Genomic DNA, 18,589 nt, shown 5'->3' with positions numbered 1-18,589 from the left:
TGAAGCCATCCAAAAGACTGCTGTCCATGTCTACACTCGTAGCAAGTCCTGTTTCACTATCACCCCTCTGCTTCCTGACCTGCCTTGGCTCCCAGTCAAGCAACAACTTGATTTTAAAATTCTCATCCTTGTTTTCAAATCCCTCCATGGCCATTCCCCTCCCTTTCTCTGTAATCTCCTCCAGCCCCATTACCCTCTGAGATATCTGCACTGCTCGAATTCTGGCCTTGCACATTCCCTATTTTATTTGCTCCAGCATTAATGACCATGCCTGAAGTTCCCTCGTTCCCAAACTCTGAAATTCTCTCCCTAAACAGTGCAGTAGAGGCCGGGATGCTAAATAAATTTAAGGAGGAAGTAGACAGATTTTTAATTAGTAATGGGTTGAAAGGTTATGGGGAGAGGGCGGGAAATTGGAGTTGAGGCCAAAATGAGATCAGCCATGATCGTATTGAATGGCGGGGCAGGCTCGAGGGGCTGAATTGCCTCCTTCTGCTCCTAGTTCTTATATACACCTCTCCCTCTGTCTACCACATTTCCCCCCTTTAAGTCACTTGAGTATTGCTAAAAAAAAGACATTCTGTCAAAACTTTTATTTTGTACTCATCAGGACAGATGCAAGAACACTGAATTTCAAAGATTATCAGTCGGGCTCATAATGTGGCTCACTTTTGCTTGCTATAAGCTGCATGTATTCATACACAGGGAACTGTCCACTGCAGGCAGAAGGTGCATGTCCAGGGATGGGGCCTTTTGTTGAATTTAACAAAAGCATGGAGGATGATAGCTCTTTGGTGCATTTTCCATGGTAATGCCTTGACCAATCAGAGCTGACTGGCCAACCAGTCAACACCCTTTCCTCGTGCAGCATAAATTGTTGTTCGCTGAGAAATTTGATTTTTTTGCATCTGTCCAGATGAGTGCAACATGAAATATCAGGAAATATGTCTCCCTTTTTCAGCAATACTTAAATTCTGTGCTGCTGAGTGACTATGGGTTTATAATTCTATTGTTGCTGATCTGAAACTCCTGGTGAACACACATTTTATGAATGTCTCCCTCAGGCTGTTGTTCATTGTCCCCGTGAGGATGGCGGCCGCGCATGCGCCCGTCCCGTCTTTGCCCCATAAAGATGGCGGCCGCGCATGCGCCCGTCTCCGACATTACCCTATAAAGATGGCGGCCGTTAACTCGGGCCTTCCTCCCGCAGCGCCGAGCAAACCCGAGACCGGTGGCTTCTTATTGAGGGTTTGGGGCTGGTACAGTAAGTTTATGAAGTTTCCAAACTCACCCGCCGGCCCTATCTCTGTTCACAGGTTTCTTTTCGGCCCTGGATCCGCACTCGGTCTTTGTTAAACCCGGATTTTAAATCCGCTCGTTCGAGCTCTCTTCCCGTCTGTCTCCACGGACTACGCATGCTCCGACTCCAAATGATTGGCGGCAGCTCCGGACCAATAGACAAAAGGGGCGGAGCTGGAGGACCGAGCTGGAGCAGTTGGTCCTCCAGCCAATCGGAATGAATGAGGGACGGAGCCTGTTGGGAGTGGAGCATGCGCAGTGAGTGCGCGGGACCGGGACGAAAGCGGTGGAATTTAAAGTCCAGCGAGTGAGAAAGGGCCGAGTGCAGGAGAGGAATGGAGCCGGAGGGTGGACTGGGAGGATTCACAAACACCCGGTGTAGGACTCCAAGCCCGGATTACAAACTCCCGGAGCCCAGTTTACACCGAGTGTTTGGAAACTCCTTTTACAGGGGGTTAGAAGGGGAGGATTTACACACAGCAAACTCCAACCCAGAGAAATGTTTGTCCCTTTGGACTGACCTGCTGAAACACATTGAATTAACACTGGCGAGAGGCTGTTCAGTTGCTCACAGTGTGGTAAGAGGTTCAGGACATAATCCCACCTGCTGAGACACTAGCGCATTCACACTGACAAGAGACCTTTTAAATGACCAGAGTGTGAGAAGTGCTTTAAAAGGTGTGGGGAACCTTGCGGGGAGATTTGCTTGTGCTGTCGATGGGCTCTTAAACTAATTTGGCATGGGGGTGGAATACTGAGTGGAGGTATAGTAGGGGGTGATGTACGTACAAGTATATAAGAAAAAACAAGTCAGTCTGGAAGGCAGGGTGTACATAGTCAAGTTAAGGCACAAGGCAACATGGCAAGGCTGGATGACATTTATTTTAATTTAAGGAGTGTTGTGAGTAAGGCAGATGACTTGCAGATGCTGATTAACACATGGGGATATGATATCATTGCTATCACGGCGACATGGCTGAGGGAGGGGCAGGACTGGCAGCTCAATATTCTGACGTATAGAATCTTCAGGTGAGACAGGAGGTTGTAAAAGAGATGGTGGTGTCACAATATTGATCAAGGAGTCAATTACTGCAGTAAGGAGGGATGGTATCTTAGAAGGTTACTTAAATCAGGCCGTATAGGCAGAACTTAAAAACAAAAAGGGGGCAATCACATTGTTGGGAGCATACTATAGACCCCCAAACAGTCAGGAAGAATTGAAGGGCAGATATGTAGGCAAATCTCAGAAGTGTCAAAATAATAGGGTAATAATAGTCGGGGATTTCAACTTCCCCAATATTAACTGGGATAGACAAAGTGTGAAAGACTTTGAGGGGGCTGAATTCTTCAAATGTATCCAGGAGAGATTTTCAAGCCAGCACATAAAAAGTCCTACAAGGGAGGTGCTGGACCTTCTTTTAGAGAACAAAGCTGGGCAAGTTGTATAAGTGTCAGTGGGGGAGCAGTTCAGTGATAATGACCATAACTCAGTAAGATCTAAGTAGTTATGGAAAAGGACGAAGATGGATCGAAAATAAGGGTTTTGAATTGGGGGAAGGCCAATTTCAATATGATATGACAGGACCTGGCCAAAGTGGACTGGGAGCAGCTACTTGTAGGAAAATCTACATCAGAGCAGTGGGAGTCATTCAAAAAGGAAATAGTGTACAGGGCCAACACTTTCCCACAAAGGACCAACAAGTCCAGAGAAACCGAGATGTTGAGGAATTGACAGGATTAGTTAAGGGGGGGAAAAATGGGAAGCTTATGGTACATACCGAGGGCTCAAAACTGCAGGAGCCCTTGATGGGTAGAGAAAGTGCAGGGGGTTACTTAAAAAAGAACTTAGGAAGGCGAAGAGGGGGCATGAAAAACACAGCTGGGTGAAATAAGTTAAAATTCAAAGGCATTTTACAAGTATATTCAGGGCAAGAGGATAACCAGGGAAAGATTAGGGCCCATCAGGGACCAAAATGGCAATCTGTGTGAGGAGCTGGAAGATGTAGGTGAGGTTTTAAATGAGTACTTTGCATCTGTATTAACTATACAGAAGGACGATGTAGGTATAGGAATCAGGGAGGGAGTCTGTGATACACTTGAACAAATGAGTATTGAGAGGGAGGAGGTATTAGCGGTTTTATTGGGCCTTAAAAGTGTATTAATCCCCAGGCCCAGATGAGATGTAACCCAGGTGCTGTGGGAGGCAAGGGAGGAGATTGCAGGGGCCCTGACATTAATTTTCAAATCCTCTCTGGTCACAGGAGAAGTACCAGAGGACTGGAAGACAGCTAATGTGGTACCATTATTAAAGAAGAATGGTAGGGATAAACCAGGGAACTATAGGCCAGAGAGTCCAATATCAGTGGTAGGGAAACTTTTGGAAACATTCTGAGGGACAGAATTAATCCCCACGTGGAGAGGCAAGAATTAATCAAGGATAGTCAGCATGGCTTGGTCAGGGAGAGATCATGTCTAACAAATTTGATTGAATTTTTCAAGGAGGTGACGAGGTGTGTAGATGAGGGTAGTTCAATTGATGTAGTCCACATGGAATTCTCTAAGGCTTTTGACAAGGTCTGGCATGGGAGACAGGTCCAGAAGGTAAGAGCTCATGTGATCCAGGGCAATTTGGCAAATTGGATCTAGAATTAGCTCAGTGTCAGGAGGCAGAGGGTAATGGCCAAAGGTTGTTTTTGTGACTGGAAGCCTGTGTCCAGTGGCATACTGCAGGGTTTGGTGCTGGGTCCCTTGTTGTTTTTAGTGGACATTAATGATGTAGACATGAATGTAGGAGGTATGATCAGTAAGTTCACAGGTAACACAAAAAAATCACTAGTGTGGTAAATAGCGAGGAGGAAACCCTTAGACAACAGGACAATATAGACGGGCTGGTCAGATGGGCAGCACAGTGGAAAATGGAATTTAATCCCAAAAACTGTGAGGTGATGCATTTTGGGAGGACTAACTAGGAAAGGGAGTACATGATGAATGGTAGAACCCGAGGAAGTACAGACCCTTGGTGTGCATGTCCATAGATCCTTGAACATAAGAACTAGGAGCAGGAGTGGGCAATTCAGCCCCTCGAACCTGCCCCACCATTCATTATGATCATGGCTGATCTCATTTTGTCCTCAACTCCAAATTCCCTCCCTCTCCCCATAACCTTTCAACCCATTACTAATTAAGTCCGTGTGGTGAAGATGCTCACACAATGCTGTTGGGTAAGGAGCTACAGGTTATTCACCCAGTGATGAGGAAGGGATATTGTTGTTGTTGATTTGGAGAAATATCAATCTGTGTTTATATCACATATTAATTGTTATATAATTTACCAAGACATTTCACACAAATGTTAGAAACCAAGGAGATACTCGGGCAATTGGCCAATAATTTGGTCAAAGAGGTCGGTCTGAAGGAATATCTTAAAGGATGCAAATGAGGTAGAGAGGTTTAGGGAGGGAATTCTAGAGTCTTGGAAACTGACAGAATGGCAACCAGTGATGGAATTATTAAAATCAGTAATTCTCGAATTCGGGAAGAGCAGATATCTCGGGAGGATTGTGAGGCTGGAGGAGGTTACAGAGATAGGAATGATCACAACCATGGAGGAAAACAAGGATGAGAATGTGAAAATTTAGGTGCTGCTTAAATGAGTGCCTTCAAATCATTCGTATAGTTTGTGAATGGCTGTGGGCCAAGCACTGATCCTTGCAGTATCCCACAAATAACTGCCTGTCATCCTGAGAATGAGACATTTATTCCGACTCTGTTTTCTGTCTGTTCACCAATTCTCAATCTATAACAGGATATTACCCCAATCCCATGCACTTGAATTCTGTTTATTGACATCCTGTGCTTTGTTTAGTAACCTTCTCTCTCTGTCTCTCCCACTCCTCTCTCTCTTTCTCTCTCTGTCACATTGAATTCTCCAGCCCAGTGGGTTGTGGATGCTCCATCATTGAATATATTTCCGGCTGAGATGGAGAGATTTTTGGTCTCTCAGGGAGTCGAGGGATATGGGGAGTGGATGGGAAAGTGGAGTTGAAGCCCAAGATCAGCCACGATCGTATTGAATGGTGGAGCAGCCTCAACGGGATGTTAGGGCTTCTCTTGTTCCTATTTCATATGTTCTTATGGAGGCTAGAGTCTTGTGTTGGCCCAGACCGGGTGGCAGGTTCCCTTCCCTGAAGGACATTAATGAACCAGTTGGGTTTTATCACGATCCAGCAGATTTCATGGTCACTTTTTCCTCGTGCCGGCCCCACAAATTCCCAGATTCATTCAGCTCAATTTCACAACCTGCCTTTGTGTTTATGTGGTTCTCTCTCACTCCCTTTTTTCTGTTTTAAATCAATTCCACAGGGTATTAGAGGGGGAGGATTTGCAGTCGGGAAACTGAAACCAAACATCACATCAGGATCTGATGGAGTCGAATAATTTATCTTAAACTGAGTATCTTCAGATTGTGAACATGGAAGGAAAAAGCACCGTTCACAGTGGGGAGAAACCATACACGTGTTCTGTGTGTGGACGAGGCTTCAGCCGATCATCTGACCTGACGGAGCATAAATGCAGTCACAATGGAGAGAAACCGTGGAAATGTGGGGACTGTGGGAAGAGATTCAAATCCCCATTGGAACTGGGAACTCATTGGTGCACTCAGACTGGGGAGAGACCATTCACTTGCTCTGAGCGTGGGAAGGGATTCACTCAATTAGCCAACCTCATGGGACACCAGCAAGTTAACACAGATGAGAGACCTTTCAGATGCCCACAGTGTGAGACGTGCTTCAAAAGTTCTGTGGAACTAAAGTCCCATCAACGTGTTCACACTGATGAGAGACCGTTCAGGTGCTCTCACTGTGGGACTGGGTTCAGAAGTTCATCTCATCTCACTGTACACCAGCGAGTTCACACTGGAGAGAGGCCGTTCACCTGCTCTGAATGTGGGAAGGGATTCAGTCAGTCATCCAGCCTGCTGCTGCACCAGAGAGTTCACACTGGAGAGAGGCCATTTACCTGCTCCAAATGTGGGAAGGGATTCATTCAGTCATCCAGACTGTTGCTGCACCAGAGAGTTCACACTGGAGAGAGGCCATTTACCTGCTCTGAATGTGGGAAGGGATTCAGTCAGTCATCCCACCGGCTAAGACACCAGAGCATTCACACTGGAGAGAGGTCATTTACCTGCTCCGAATGTGGGAAGGGATTCAGTCAGTCATCCAGCCTGCTGCTGCACCAGAGAGTTCACACTGGAGAGAGGCCATTTACCTGCTTCGAATGTGGGAAGGGATTCAGTCAGTCATCCAGCCTGCTGAGACACCAGAGAGTTCACGCTGGAGAGAGGCCATTTACTTGCTCCGAATGTGGGAAGGGATTCAGTCAGTTATCCGGCCTGCTGAGACACCAGAGAGTTCACACTGGAGAGAGGCCATTTACCTGCTCCGAATGTGGGAAGGGATTCAGTCAGTCATCCAACTTGCTGACACACCAGAGAGTTCACACCGGAGAGAGGCCATTTACCTGCTCCGAATGTGGGAAGGGATTCAGTCAGTCATCCCACCGGCTTAGACACCAGCAAGTTCACAAGTAACTGTCGTGATGGGATTTTGCTCTGAATAACATTCAGGACTGAAGTATGTTCATTATAGTTTGTTTCTGTAGACATTAAAAAACTCCAGCCCACTTAGAAAAAAGTCAAATAAATCAGCATTGTGTTAAACACAATGCATTGAACCTTTTTACTATTTTTAATACGTTAGTTCCTTTTTGATGTTAATAAACTCCAGCCCAGTTACAGATTCTGTATAAAATTGGAATAAATCAGCTTTGCAATGAACAGTTGAGTCGTTTTGATATCTCTAGCACAAGTTAGTTCCTTTTTGAAGGGCTCTCCCTCTCCCCTGTCTCCTCCATCCTCACCTCCAGCAACAAGTGCGAGGAGCTTAAGGAGCTTCTTTGTCACTAAGATTGAGGCAATCTGGTCAGCTTCCTCTGCTGCTTCCCTCCCTCCCACTAGCCCACCGGGACAAACTATCTGTAAAGATCCCCCTTGTCCGAGCCTGAACTCGTGATTAAATGACAAATGGGATGATGGTGCAAGGCAACATTGGGTGATAATGAGACAAGGAAATAAACTAATGGGACAAGTGGAGAAACAACACAGGCCCAGAGGAGGGATAAATGGTAAAAGAAGAACCATTACCAGCACCTACTGTCAGAAAAAATGGGAGCAGTGGTTATGATCTGAAATTTTCAAAATGAATGAGTCCAGAAGGATGTAAAGTGTCCAATGAAAGATGAGCTGCTGTTCCTTGAGCTTCATTGGAACAGTGCAGGAGGCCGAGGTCAGAGTGGGAGTGGGTGGAGATTAAACTGGTAAATGACCAGAACCTCAGGAGACTGAAAGGCGATGTTCCACAAAGCAGTTACCCAATTGGGATTTAATCTCCTCAATGTAGAGAAAACCGCACTGTGGTCAGTGAATAGACAATACTGAATAGCAAGAAGTACCAGTAAATCACTGTGCCCCTTGGAAAGTGTTTGGGGCCCTGGAATGTGGGAAGGGAGGAGGTGGACGGGTGCTGCTGCATCTGCTGTGCTTGAATGGAAATGATTCACAGTGATGATCATAAGAACAAAAGAAATAGGAGCAGGGTTGGACCAAAAGGCCCCTTGAGCCTGCTCCACTATTAAATGTTCTTCCAGCTCAACTCCATTTTCCCATCCTATCACCATATCCCTTAGTGCCCAAATATTTATGAATTTCCATCTTGAACATATCAAGATGGAGAACAACAGACTCGGTGCAACTATTAATCTGGGAAATGCACAAACAAGGTGCATGTGTATTACAAATTCACCTCTTCACTGCTTGGTAATCATGTTAAATGAGCTTTACACTGGCCCCATGCCGAAATCTAGTCATTCTCTGACAGGTATTCTTAATGGTATAATTAGCAAATTTAGAATGAAAAATACCCTCTGCTTCACTGTAAGGCTGAGAGACAACTTTGTAATTGATTCATTATGTCACAGACTGGCTCATTAGATCTGCTCATTTCATCTAATCTTATTTTCAGCTTATGGGAGAATGGCTGAAACAGGGGATGGTGAATAACAGCTCGAAACCAGAGTCCCCTCTCCCACTGCCATAATGATCCTTACAACATACAGGAATTTGGGACAATGTGACTTTGATGCTCAGATTAGCTCTGCCTCCATATTCTAGGAAGGAGCGAAGCACTGGGGGTGGTGCAAAAAAGATTTACCGGAATGATGGCAGAATTGGAAAATATGTCAAATTCACAGAGATTGAACGGATTGAAAAGTTTTTCTCTGGAAATGAAAGTGAAGGATGACCTGACTAAGGCCTTTAAGATAATGAAAGGGGTTGACAGGGTAGACAAGTGGAAGAGTTTTCCACTTGTAGATGGTTGAGAATAAAGGTACATTAGTCATCAATAAATCTAATGCACAATTCATATGCAACTTCTTCAATCAGAGATAAAAGCAGAAAATCATGGAAATACTCAACACATCCAGGAGAATCTGTGAATTGAGAAATAGAGTTAAGTTTTCAAATCTGCTCACTGATGCAGTGCAATTCTGTTGGAAAGTCACAGCCCTGAAATTTAAATACATCTTTCACTCTCCACAGACACTGCCAGATCTGCTGAAAATTCCAATATTTTGTTTTTTTATTTCAGATTTACAGCACCACCTTTCTCTAACTGTGGTTGAGAATGTACGGCTCATTCTCAGAAGGGTTTGAGATCCCAGTGTGAGCTGAACACTTATGTTGCAAAATCACACCATGAAATCACACCAGCTGAATGTAGAAATGGATTCACCTCGTTATTCCATTTTCTGACACAGCAGCACAGTCACACCTGTGGGAGACCATTCAGATACTTCATGTGTGCAACCCATTGCTCACTGCCCACCTGCTAACACTCCAGTTTTAGAAGGTCAAAGGATTGGATCCATAATTGCTACATTCCAACTGACAAGACAGAGTTTCAGTAGTCAGAATATGGGAAGAAAAATCACTTGTCTGCGGCGCTGCTGAGACTCCAGTGAGTTCAGATCTAACTGTCAGGGTTTGTTCTGTTGTTACTTACACCCAGGACAGAACTATGGTGGAGGGGCCGTCCACTATGGTTGCCATATCAATATTCATAATTTTATATATTGGCCCTATGGCGCCAATCAACATCGGATGGTAAAACATAATTATCTTATCAGAATAGGCCATTCAATGGCGGTACGTTTACCCAGGATTAAGTGGGGGCAGAATGTGCTCTATCCTCACGACAGGCGGTCCTTGCGCATGCGCAGTGGCTGGCAGTGACTGATACATGCGCATTGCGATCTCTGACTGGAGCATGCGCGGTACCATCTGTACCTGCAACTGGTGGAAGACGCTGAGAAATGGCGAACACAGGCGAGTAAAAGGAGCCGGTGAGTGGGGGAGGGATGGAGGCGGCGGAGTGGGCGGGGAAGCTTCATGAAGACCCTGTGAAGGTCTGAAATCTTGAATAAGAAGCTACCGGTCCTGCGGTTACACCGAATGGAGAGGGGACAACTCTGACCCGCGTCTCCTCTCGGAGACAGGCCCGAGTTAATAACCGCCATCTTCACAGGGGCAATGTGCAGCAGGGCGCATGCGCGGTCATCCTGGTGCAGGTAGCAGGAGGAGAGGATGTTGTGCATTTCTATCCTGGATTGACAGGGATGGATTTTGGAAACTCCTTTTCCAGGGGGTTAGAAGGGGAGGATTTACACACAGCAAACTCAAACCAAGAGAAATGTTTGTCTCTTCTCAATTTCTATGTTGGACTGACGGTTAGTGTTTTTGTAAATTTCTGATACTGGATCTTAGAAGTGGAGGGTTGACAGATGGGAAACTCAAATCAGACATCAATTCAGATCTGGCAGAGTCACTCAATTCGTGAGGACCTGAATATCATCGGCCTTTAAGTCTGGAAGGTAAACAGTTGGCCTGTCTGTCTGTGGGCAAAGGTTAATTGTAGAAGAAAGAATAATTAACTGGGGAAAGCCAACTTCAATAAGGTGGGAATGGATCTGACCCAGTAAAGTGGAATCAAAGGTTGGCAGGAGAAACTGTAATTGAGGAATGGGCTGCCTTAAAGAGGAAATAGATCAGACATAGTAATGACATATTCTTACAAATGAGGAAGGTGTGGCAAACATAACCACAGCTCACTAAATAAGAGAAGAGATTAAGATGAAGATGAATAAGTCTGCTAACAGAGATATCAGGTGGCTAATACAACCGAGAGACAGGATAAAGAAAGAATATTCAGAGAGAAATTGGAAAAAGAAAGTAAGAGAAGCAAAGAGAGAGTATGAGGAGAGACTGGCAGCTAACATGGAAGGAAATCAAAACGCTTTCTCTGGCTTATACCTAGTAACAGGGTGGTAAAAGGAGACAGGGGCTGGTTAGGGATTTAAAAAAAGGTGATTTACCCATTGGGACAGGGGGCATGGATGAGGTATAAATGAATATTTGGCATCTGTCTTTACCAAAGAAGATGATGCTGCGCAGGTCATGGTTAAAGAGGAGGTAGTTCAAACACTTGTGGTGTTTAATATCGATAAGGAGAAGGTATTATATAGGTTGTCTGATAAAGTTGACAAGGCACCAGGATTGGATGAGATGTATCCAAGGATACTGAGGGAATTCAGAGTGGAAATTGTGGAGGCACTGACCATATTATTCCAATCTCCTTCTGACCCATGAGTGGTGACAGAGGACAGGAGAATTGCAAATCATACACCTTTGTTCAAAAAGGGTGTAATGATAAGCCCAGCAACTTCCAGACCAGTCAGTTTAACCTTGGGAGTGGTAATTCTGGACAAAATTAATAGTCACTTAAGCAAATGTGGGCTAATTCAGGGAAGCCAGCACAAGTTTGTTAAGGGAAAATCATGTTAAACTAACTTGCTTAAGGTTTTTCAAGAGTTAACAGTGTGGTTGATGAGGGTAATGCTGTTAATGTGGTGTACATGGTCTTCCAAATGGCATTCGATAAAGTGCCACATAACAGACTTGTGAGCAAAGTTATAGCTTATAGAACAAAATGGGCAGCAGCAACATGGATACAAAATTAACTGAGTGACAGGAAACAGAGAGTAATGATTTTCAGAATGGAGGAAGGTTGAAAGTGGATTTCCCCAGGAGTCAGTGTTAGGACTCCTGCTCCTATGACCTAGACCTTAGTGTTCAGGCACAATTTTGAAATTTATGGGCACAGACTGTGTAGAAGGTCCTTTCTCTGGTGGACCTTAGTGAACCAGTTGAGTTTTTGTGACAATCCAGCATCTTTCATGGTCACTTTTTCCTCGTGCCGGCCCCACAAATTCCCAGATCCATTCAGCTCAGTTTCACAACCAGCCTTTGTGTTTTTGTGGGTTCTCTCTCACTCCCTCTTTCTGTTTTAAATCAATTCCACAGGATATTAGAAGGAGAGGATTTGCAGTCAAGAAACTGAAACCAAACATCTGATGGATTGCACAGTTTATCGTAGCCTGAATATCATCGGATTTTGAACATGGAAGGAAAAAGCACTGTTCAAAGTGGGGAGAAACTGTACACGTGTTGTGTTTGTGGACAAGGCTTCAGCCAATCATCTAATGTGGCAGGACATAAATGCAGTCCCAACAGGGAGAAACCGTGGAAATGTGGGGACTGTGGGAAGGGATTCAATTACATGGAAAGACATCGGTGCAGTCAAACAGCAGAGAGATCATTCATCTGCTCCAAGTGTGGGAAGGGATTCACTCGTTCATCCTACCTACTGAAACACCAGTGAGTTCACACTGACGAGAGACCTTTTAAATGCTTGGACTGTTGGAAGTGCTACAAAGGTTCCTGGGAACTGATGTCCCATCAACGTGTTCACACTGACGAGAGACCGTTTGGCTGCTCTCACTGTGGGACTGGTTTCAGGAGATCATCTCATCTGACTATGTACCAACGAATTCACACTGGGGAGAAGCCATTTATCTGTTCCAAGTGTGGGAAGGGATTCACTCAGTCATCCAACCTGCTGAGACACCAGCATGGTCACACTGGAGAAAGGCATTTCACCTGTTCAGAATGTGGGAAGGGATTCACTGATTCATCCCATCTGTTGACGCACCAGCGAGTTCACAGTGAGGAGAGACCTTTTCAATGTCCAGACTGCGGGAAGTGCTATAAAAGTTCCGGGGACCTGATGTCCCATCAACGTGTTCACACTGACGAGAGACCGTTCAGGTGTTCTCACAGTGGGACTGGGTTCAGGCGTTCAGCTAATCTTATTTCACACCAGCGAGTTCACACTGGAGAGAGGCCTTTCACCTGCTCCGTGTGTGGGAAGGGATTTACTCAGTCATCCTACCTCCTGAAACACCAGCGAGTTCACACTGGGGAGAGACCGTTCACCTGCTTTGAGTGTGGGAAAGGATTCACTCAGTCATGCAACCTGCTGAGACACCAGCAGGTTCACGAGTAACTACAGTGATTGAGTTTTTCAACTGAACCATATACATTGGGGACTGTTTCTGCTGATGGTAGTAAACTCCAGCCCAGTTATAGGTGTTAATGTTCTGGATAAAAATAAAATCATTAAGCTTTCAATTAAATAGATGATGTTGAATCTTTTTACTATCCCTAAGACATTAGTTCCTTTCGAAGGGCTTTCCCTCTCCCCTGTCTCCTCCATCCTCACCTCCAGCAACAAGTGTGAGGAGCTCATGGAGCTTCTTTGTCACTAAGATTGAGACAATCTGATCAGCTGCCTCTGCTGCTTTCTTCCCTTCCACTAGCCCACCGGGACAAACTTTGTCTAAAGATCCCCCATCTCCGAGCCCTGAACCCACATCTTTCTCCAGTTTCTCTCCCATCTCCCCTTCCTGCCCTCTCAGAGCTCACTTTGTCCATGAGACCCACCTCCTGCTCCATCGACCCTATTCCCGCTAAACTGCTGATCACCCAATTTCCCCATGTTCACTGATATTAACGGTTCTCTCTCTCCTGGTACTGCCCATCTCTTCTTCAAATCTGCCATCATCACCTGTCCTCAATAAAACCAACACTTGACCCCACGATCCTATTAAACTCCCGCTCCAGCTCCAACCTCCTTTCGCTCTCCAAAGTCCTGATCACCTCCCAAATCCATGTCCACATTTCCCAGAACTCATGTTTAAATCCCTCCAATAAGATCTCTGTCCCTGTCACGGTATCGAAACAGCTCTTCCCAAAGTCACCAATGACACCCGATGTGAATGTGACAAAGGAAAACTCCCTCATTGTCCTTCTCGGCCTGTCTGCAGCCTCTAACAACGTGGACCAAACCGTCCTCCTCCAATGCCTCTGCACTGGTGGCCAGCTGGGTGGGACATGATGAAACAATGTACAAACAATTCAAGGGCTGACTGACTTCAAGAAATAACCGGGCAGACAGGGAATGTCACCGTTACAACAAGGAGAGTCCGTGGTTTCAGTGAATGAACCGACAGAAGGTGTTGTGGATTATCTAAGACATTCGACATGAGTCAGCTGTGTGATGGAAAAGCAACATTAATGACAAATATGGGGATACAGGAGAGCCCCAAAGACATCTCATCGATAGAAGTTTCTCCCATACATTTGGAGTATTTTGTAGACATTACAGCATTGATTATGATTACAGAATGAACCGTGTGCCTTTGTTTATAATTTTGATCCTGTACGTTCATGCCTATGTAGAAATGGTCTGCACCCATACCTGGTTCCTCTGTTATTCCCCTCCCACCCCACACCACAAGTGCACTCCCTCTGACCTTCTCGACTTTCTAGCTCTTTCTCACTGTCTCCCTTTCCATCAAAAATCAGCAAATTGTTAAAAAAATGAATGTAAAAATAATGTCTAACCTTGTAATCCCGACATTAGCAAGAAGTCCCCTTATGTCCCCTTATAAAGATCTGTCCATTCGAACATACCCTAATCCTTCTGTTAGTCCTAAATTAATTATGTCAGACAGGCTAAGCAGAATTAATAACTTGAAGCATCTATGTGTTAATGACGCATTCCCCCCTTTCAAGGTTTAGGACAGGTTAGGAAGAAGGTTCATATTGTCATCATTCAGAACAACCCAGATTACAAAGGAACAACTGATCTCAAAGACAACCTCTTGTAGTGTGTGTGGAGGTGGTGTGCTGACTCAGGTTTAAATGAGTTAAATGATATATGTTTTCTATGTTAGACAATCACATTAAAATCTGGAACTCAGATGGGGATATGGATTTGTGTTAGGTGGGAAGATCGGGATCAGTGTATTACTCCAGGGAGCCTAATGATCAGAGGGACAGTATTTCAGAACTGATTCCTGTGATAGCAGCAATCCCATTGCTGTCTGTGAAAAAGACCGATGGAAATATTTAAAGTGGAAACTATAGGCGTGTTGGAGGATGATGTACACAAGGAATTTGTGAACTATCTGAGGATAATGGTGAGGGGAAAGGAATGGATCTGGAAAGCAGCAGACACTTCATGTTGCTCCAGGAGAAGTGGGGCCTGGTTGTGTAGGTGTCAGGTTTTACACAGCACACAGTCAGCCTGTGGTTTCACCCTGGATGAAGGATCTCCGAATCGTACCATTCACATCACTGGATGGGATTCTCAGGAGCCATGTTGTCTGCTTGGAGAGGAAGGTTTGTGTTATAGCTAATGAGAAGCAGCACAGACAACCACACACAGAGACCCACACTCAATCTGTCTGTCTTACACACTCAGACAACCTCTCCACACCCATACACTTTTACACACACTTCCACACTCAGGGATACACCCGCACTCATACAAACAGACACATGAGGACACATCCTGTCCCACCAGGTGGACAACACCAACCAATGTGACTAATACTGGGGATAAAGTATTGGTGCCTATGGAGAACACTGATTTTGGCACATTCAAGTCAACATCACCCTCCATAGCCTGTGAGCGGTTTTGACCATCCAATCTCACCCCTTTCTCTGAACATTAAATCTCCAACGAACAACATCTGGGACAGAGGCTGCAACACAATTAGAACAATGAGCTGTCTATTGCCAGACTTGGTGACAGTGGGAGGTTGTACAATTTCAGAACAACATCCCTGGATAATTACAGCCTCTAATTTCCTCTTGGAATGACTTAAAATGTCAATTCCTCTCATGTTGATGGTCTGTTTGATGAGAGAATTCTGAGACAGATCACATGGAGAAAGAATATAATGTTGTTTTGACTCTGTATCCAATATTCCCCTGAGTCTGTTCATTGCTGCCCCAATGTCCTGAGACATGTTCCTTTGTTCAAAAATAACTATTTTGTGTTAGCAATATTAAAAAAGACTAAATACACCATGTGTTTAACACAAATCTGATTGTTATCCAGAATATAAACCCCTATAACTGGGCTGGAGTTTATTACCATCAGCAGAAACAGACCCCAATGAACATGGTTCAGACCTGGATGTGATTCACAGCAAAATCCAATCACTTGTTAGTTGTGAACTTGCTGGTGTCTCAGCAGGTTAGCGGCTGAATGAGTCCCTTCCCACACTCGGAGCAGCTGAACGGCCTCTATCCAGTGTGAATTCATTGGTGTACAGTGAGTTGAGATGACCATCTGAACCCAGTCCCACAGTGAGAGCACCTGAACGGTCTCTCGTCAGTGTGAACACGTTGATGGGACATCAGTTCACTGGAATTTTAAAGCACTTCTCTGTCCACTTTAAAGTCCACTCGGCAGTGTGAATTTGTTGATGTGTCTGTAGGTGGGATGACTGAGTAAATCTCTTCCCACACTCAGAGCAGCTGAACAACTTCTCCCCAGTGTGAACTTGCTGGTGTCTCACAAGGTTGTTCGAATGGCCGAATCTTTTCCCACACTCGGAGCAGCTGAATGACCTCCCCTCAGTGTGAGTTTGTTCGTCTCTCAGCAGGCTGGATAACTGAGTGAATCCCTTCCCACACTACATAGAGGTGAATGGCCTCTCCCCAGTGTGAGTGTTCTGGTGTATTGTGAGTTCTGATAAATATATGCTTTCTTTACCACCTGATCCACCTGTCCTGCCACCTTCAGGGACCTGTGGACATGGACTCCGAGGTCTCTCACTTCCTCTACCCCTCCCAATATTCTCCTGTTTATTGTGTATTCTCCAGCTTTGTTTGCCCTCCCCAAATGCATTAGCATGAATTATCTTTCTCTTTTACAGCTGATTTAAAGTTGCAGATTTTGCTAAAAGTTTAAATTGGGGTTGATATTCAAAGTTAACTATTTAACTGCAGCAACAACTTCAGCTGGGAGTCAGTGAATTAAGAGGAAAGATCCCAGACAGCGGTTCTTCAAGGTACACTGCAGGCCCGACAGCTCAATCAGCTCCACTCTCAGCTCAGGAGAGCTCAACAACTCCACATCCTGTCCACAGGGGAGATCTCCTGGTGCAGTGGGACCAACATTCGTGCTTTAACTAACACCACCAAAAAAACTAGTTTAATCAGTTAGTCTGATTGCTGTTTGTGGAATCTTACTGTGCACAAACTGGCTGTCAAGAAACAGGAACAACTAAAATAAAACATCCCAAGGTGCTGCAGAGGAGTTTCATAAAGAAAAAACTGACAAGTCACATAGGGAGATATTAGGGCCAATGGACAAAGCCGTGATTGAAGAGGTAGATTTTAACCAACATCTTTAATCAGGAGAGAGAGGTGGAGGGGTGGAGAAGTTGAGGGAGAGAATTTCAAAGCTTCACACCTAGGCACGGCCATCAGTGGTGGAGTAATTAAAATCAGGGATGCCAAAGAGGCCAGGAGGATGAGTGCTGAAATCTAGGAGGGTTGTAGGACTGGAGATTAGAGAGATAGAGAGGGATGAGGCCATGGAGGGATTTGAAACAAGTATGCAATTTTAAAATGGCGACATTGCTTGACCAGGAGCCAATGTGGGTCAATGAGCACAGGGGTAATGGGTGAATGGGATTTGAGGTGAGAATGCACAGGCACAGAGTTTTTGATGATCTCATGATACGTGTGGGACGGGGTGAATGTGAGGGGCTGGCCAGGAATGTATTGGAATCATCAAGTCTAAAGGTAACACGGACATGGATGAGTGTTTGAGCAGCAGATGAGCTGGGGGTGGGGTGGAGACAGGCGGCGTTATGGAGATTGAAATATCTGGTCTTAGTGATGGTGTGGATATGTGGTCAGAAACTCACCTTGGAGTCAAATATGAGACTAAGATTGTGAACAGTGTTGTTCAGCCTCAGACAGTTCCCGGAGAGAGGGATGGACTCGTTAGGGAATGGGATTTGTAGTGGTGACCGAAGACAATAGCTTTGGTCTTCCCAATTTTTAATTGGATGAAATTTCTGCTCATCCAGTACTGGATGTGGGATAAGCAGTTTGATAATTTAGTAACAGTGGAGGAATGGAGAGGGATGGTGGTGAGGTAGAGCTGGGTGTTGTCAGTGTACATGTGAAAACTAACACGGTGCTTTTGGATGATGTCACCGAGTGGCAGCATGTAGATGAGAAAGAGGAGGGGCCAAGGATAGATCCTTGGGGGGCACCAAGTACAAGGACTTTGGAGAGGAAAGGGAGGTCGGAGATGGGGCAGTAGTTTGTGAAGACAATGGGGGATCAGAGGTTGTTTTTTTCGGATGGGTGATGACGATGCATTGAAAGGTGAAGAGGGACAGTCCCAGGAGAGAGAGAGAACCATTAATAATATCAGCTACATGGAGAAATTAGATGATCAGCAGTTTAGTGGAATAGGATCGATGGGGCAGGAGGTGAGTCTCATGGACAAGATGAGCACTGAGAGGGCATGAGGGGAAATGGGAAAGAAACTGGAGGAAGATGTGGGTTCAAGGTTCAGACAAGGGGAACTTTAGAGACAGTTTGACCGAGTGGGCTAGTGGGAGGGAGGGAAGCAGCAGAGGCAGCTGATCAGATTGTCTGAATCTTAGTGACAAAGAAGCTCCATGAGCTCCTCACACTTGTTGTTGGAGGTGAGGGTGGAGGAGGCAGGAGAGAGGGAGAGTCCTTCAAAAGGAACTAGCTTGTGTTCGACGCATTAAAAAGATTCAACTCACTGTATTTCATACAAAGCTGATTTATTTGACTTTATCATATATATTTTTTAAATATTAAACTTATAACTGGGCTGAAATTTACTAACATCAGCAGAAACAGACCCCAATGTACATGGTTCAGTCCTGGATGTGACTAACAGCAAAATCCAATTAATGTTCTGAG

The 18,589-nt window shown here is 45.1% G+C and overlaps 1 protein-coding gene across 1 annotated transcript in view; it reads left to right on the top strand.

Annotated features, from left to right (window-relative positions):
- Window positions 1-14,487, top strand: part of LOC144698037 (uncharacterized) — a 211,089-nt gene extending 196,602 nt beyond the window's left edge. The window contains 3 exon segments of the mRNA XM_078569974.1: window positions 6,083-6,852; window positions 12,278-12,585; window positions 14,393-14,487. Coding sequence (XP_078426100.1) covers window positions 6,083-6,852; window positions 12,278-12,585; window positions 14,393-14,487 — 1,173 coding nt within the window.
- Window positions 14,488-18,589: the final 4,102 nt, after the last annotated feature.

This window comes from Cetorhinus maximus, chromosome 23, assembly GCF_964194155.1.
Source record: "Cetorhinus maximus chromosome 23, sCetMax3.hap1.1, whole genome shotgun sequence".
Lineage (NCBI taxonomy): Eukaryota > Metazoa > Chordata > Chondrichthyes > Lamniformes > Cetorhinidae > Cetorhinus > Cetorhinus maximus.
The sequence above is the reverse complement of the archived record's forward strand: the minus strand, read 5'-3'. Positions and strand labels throughout refer to the sequence as shown.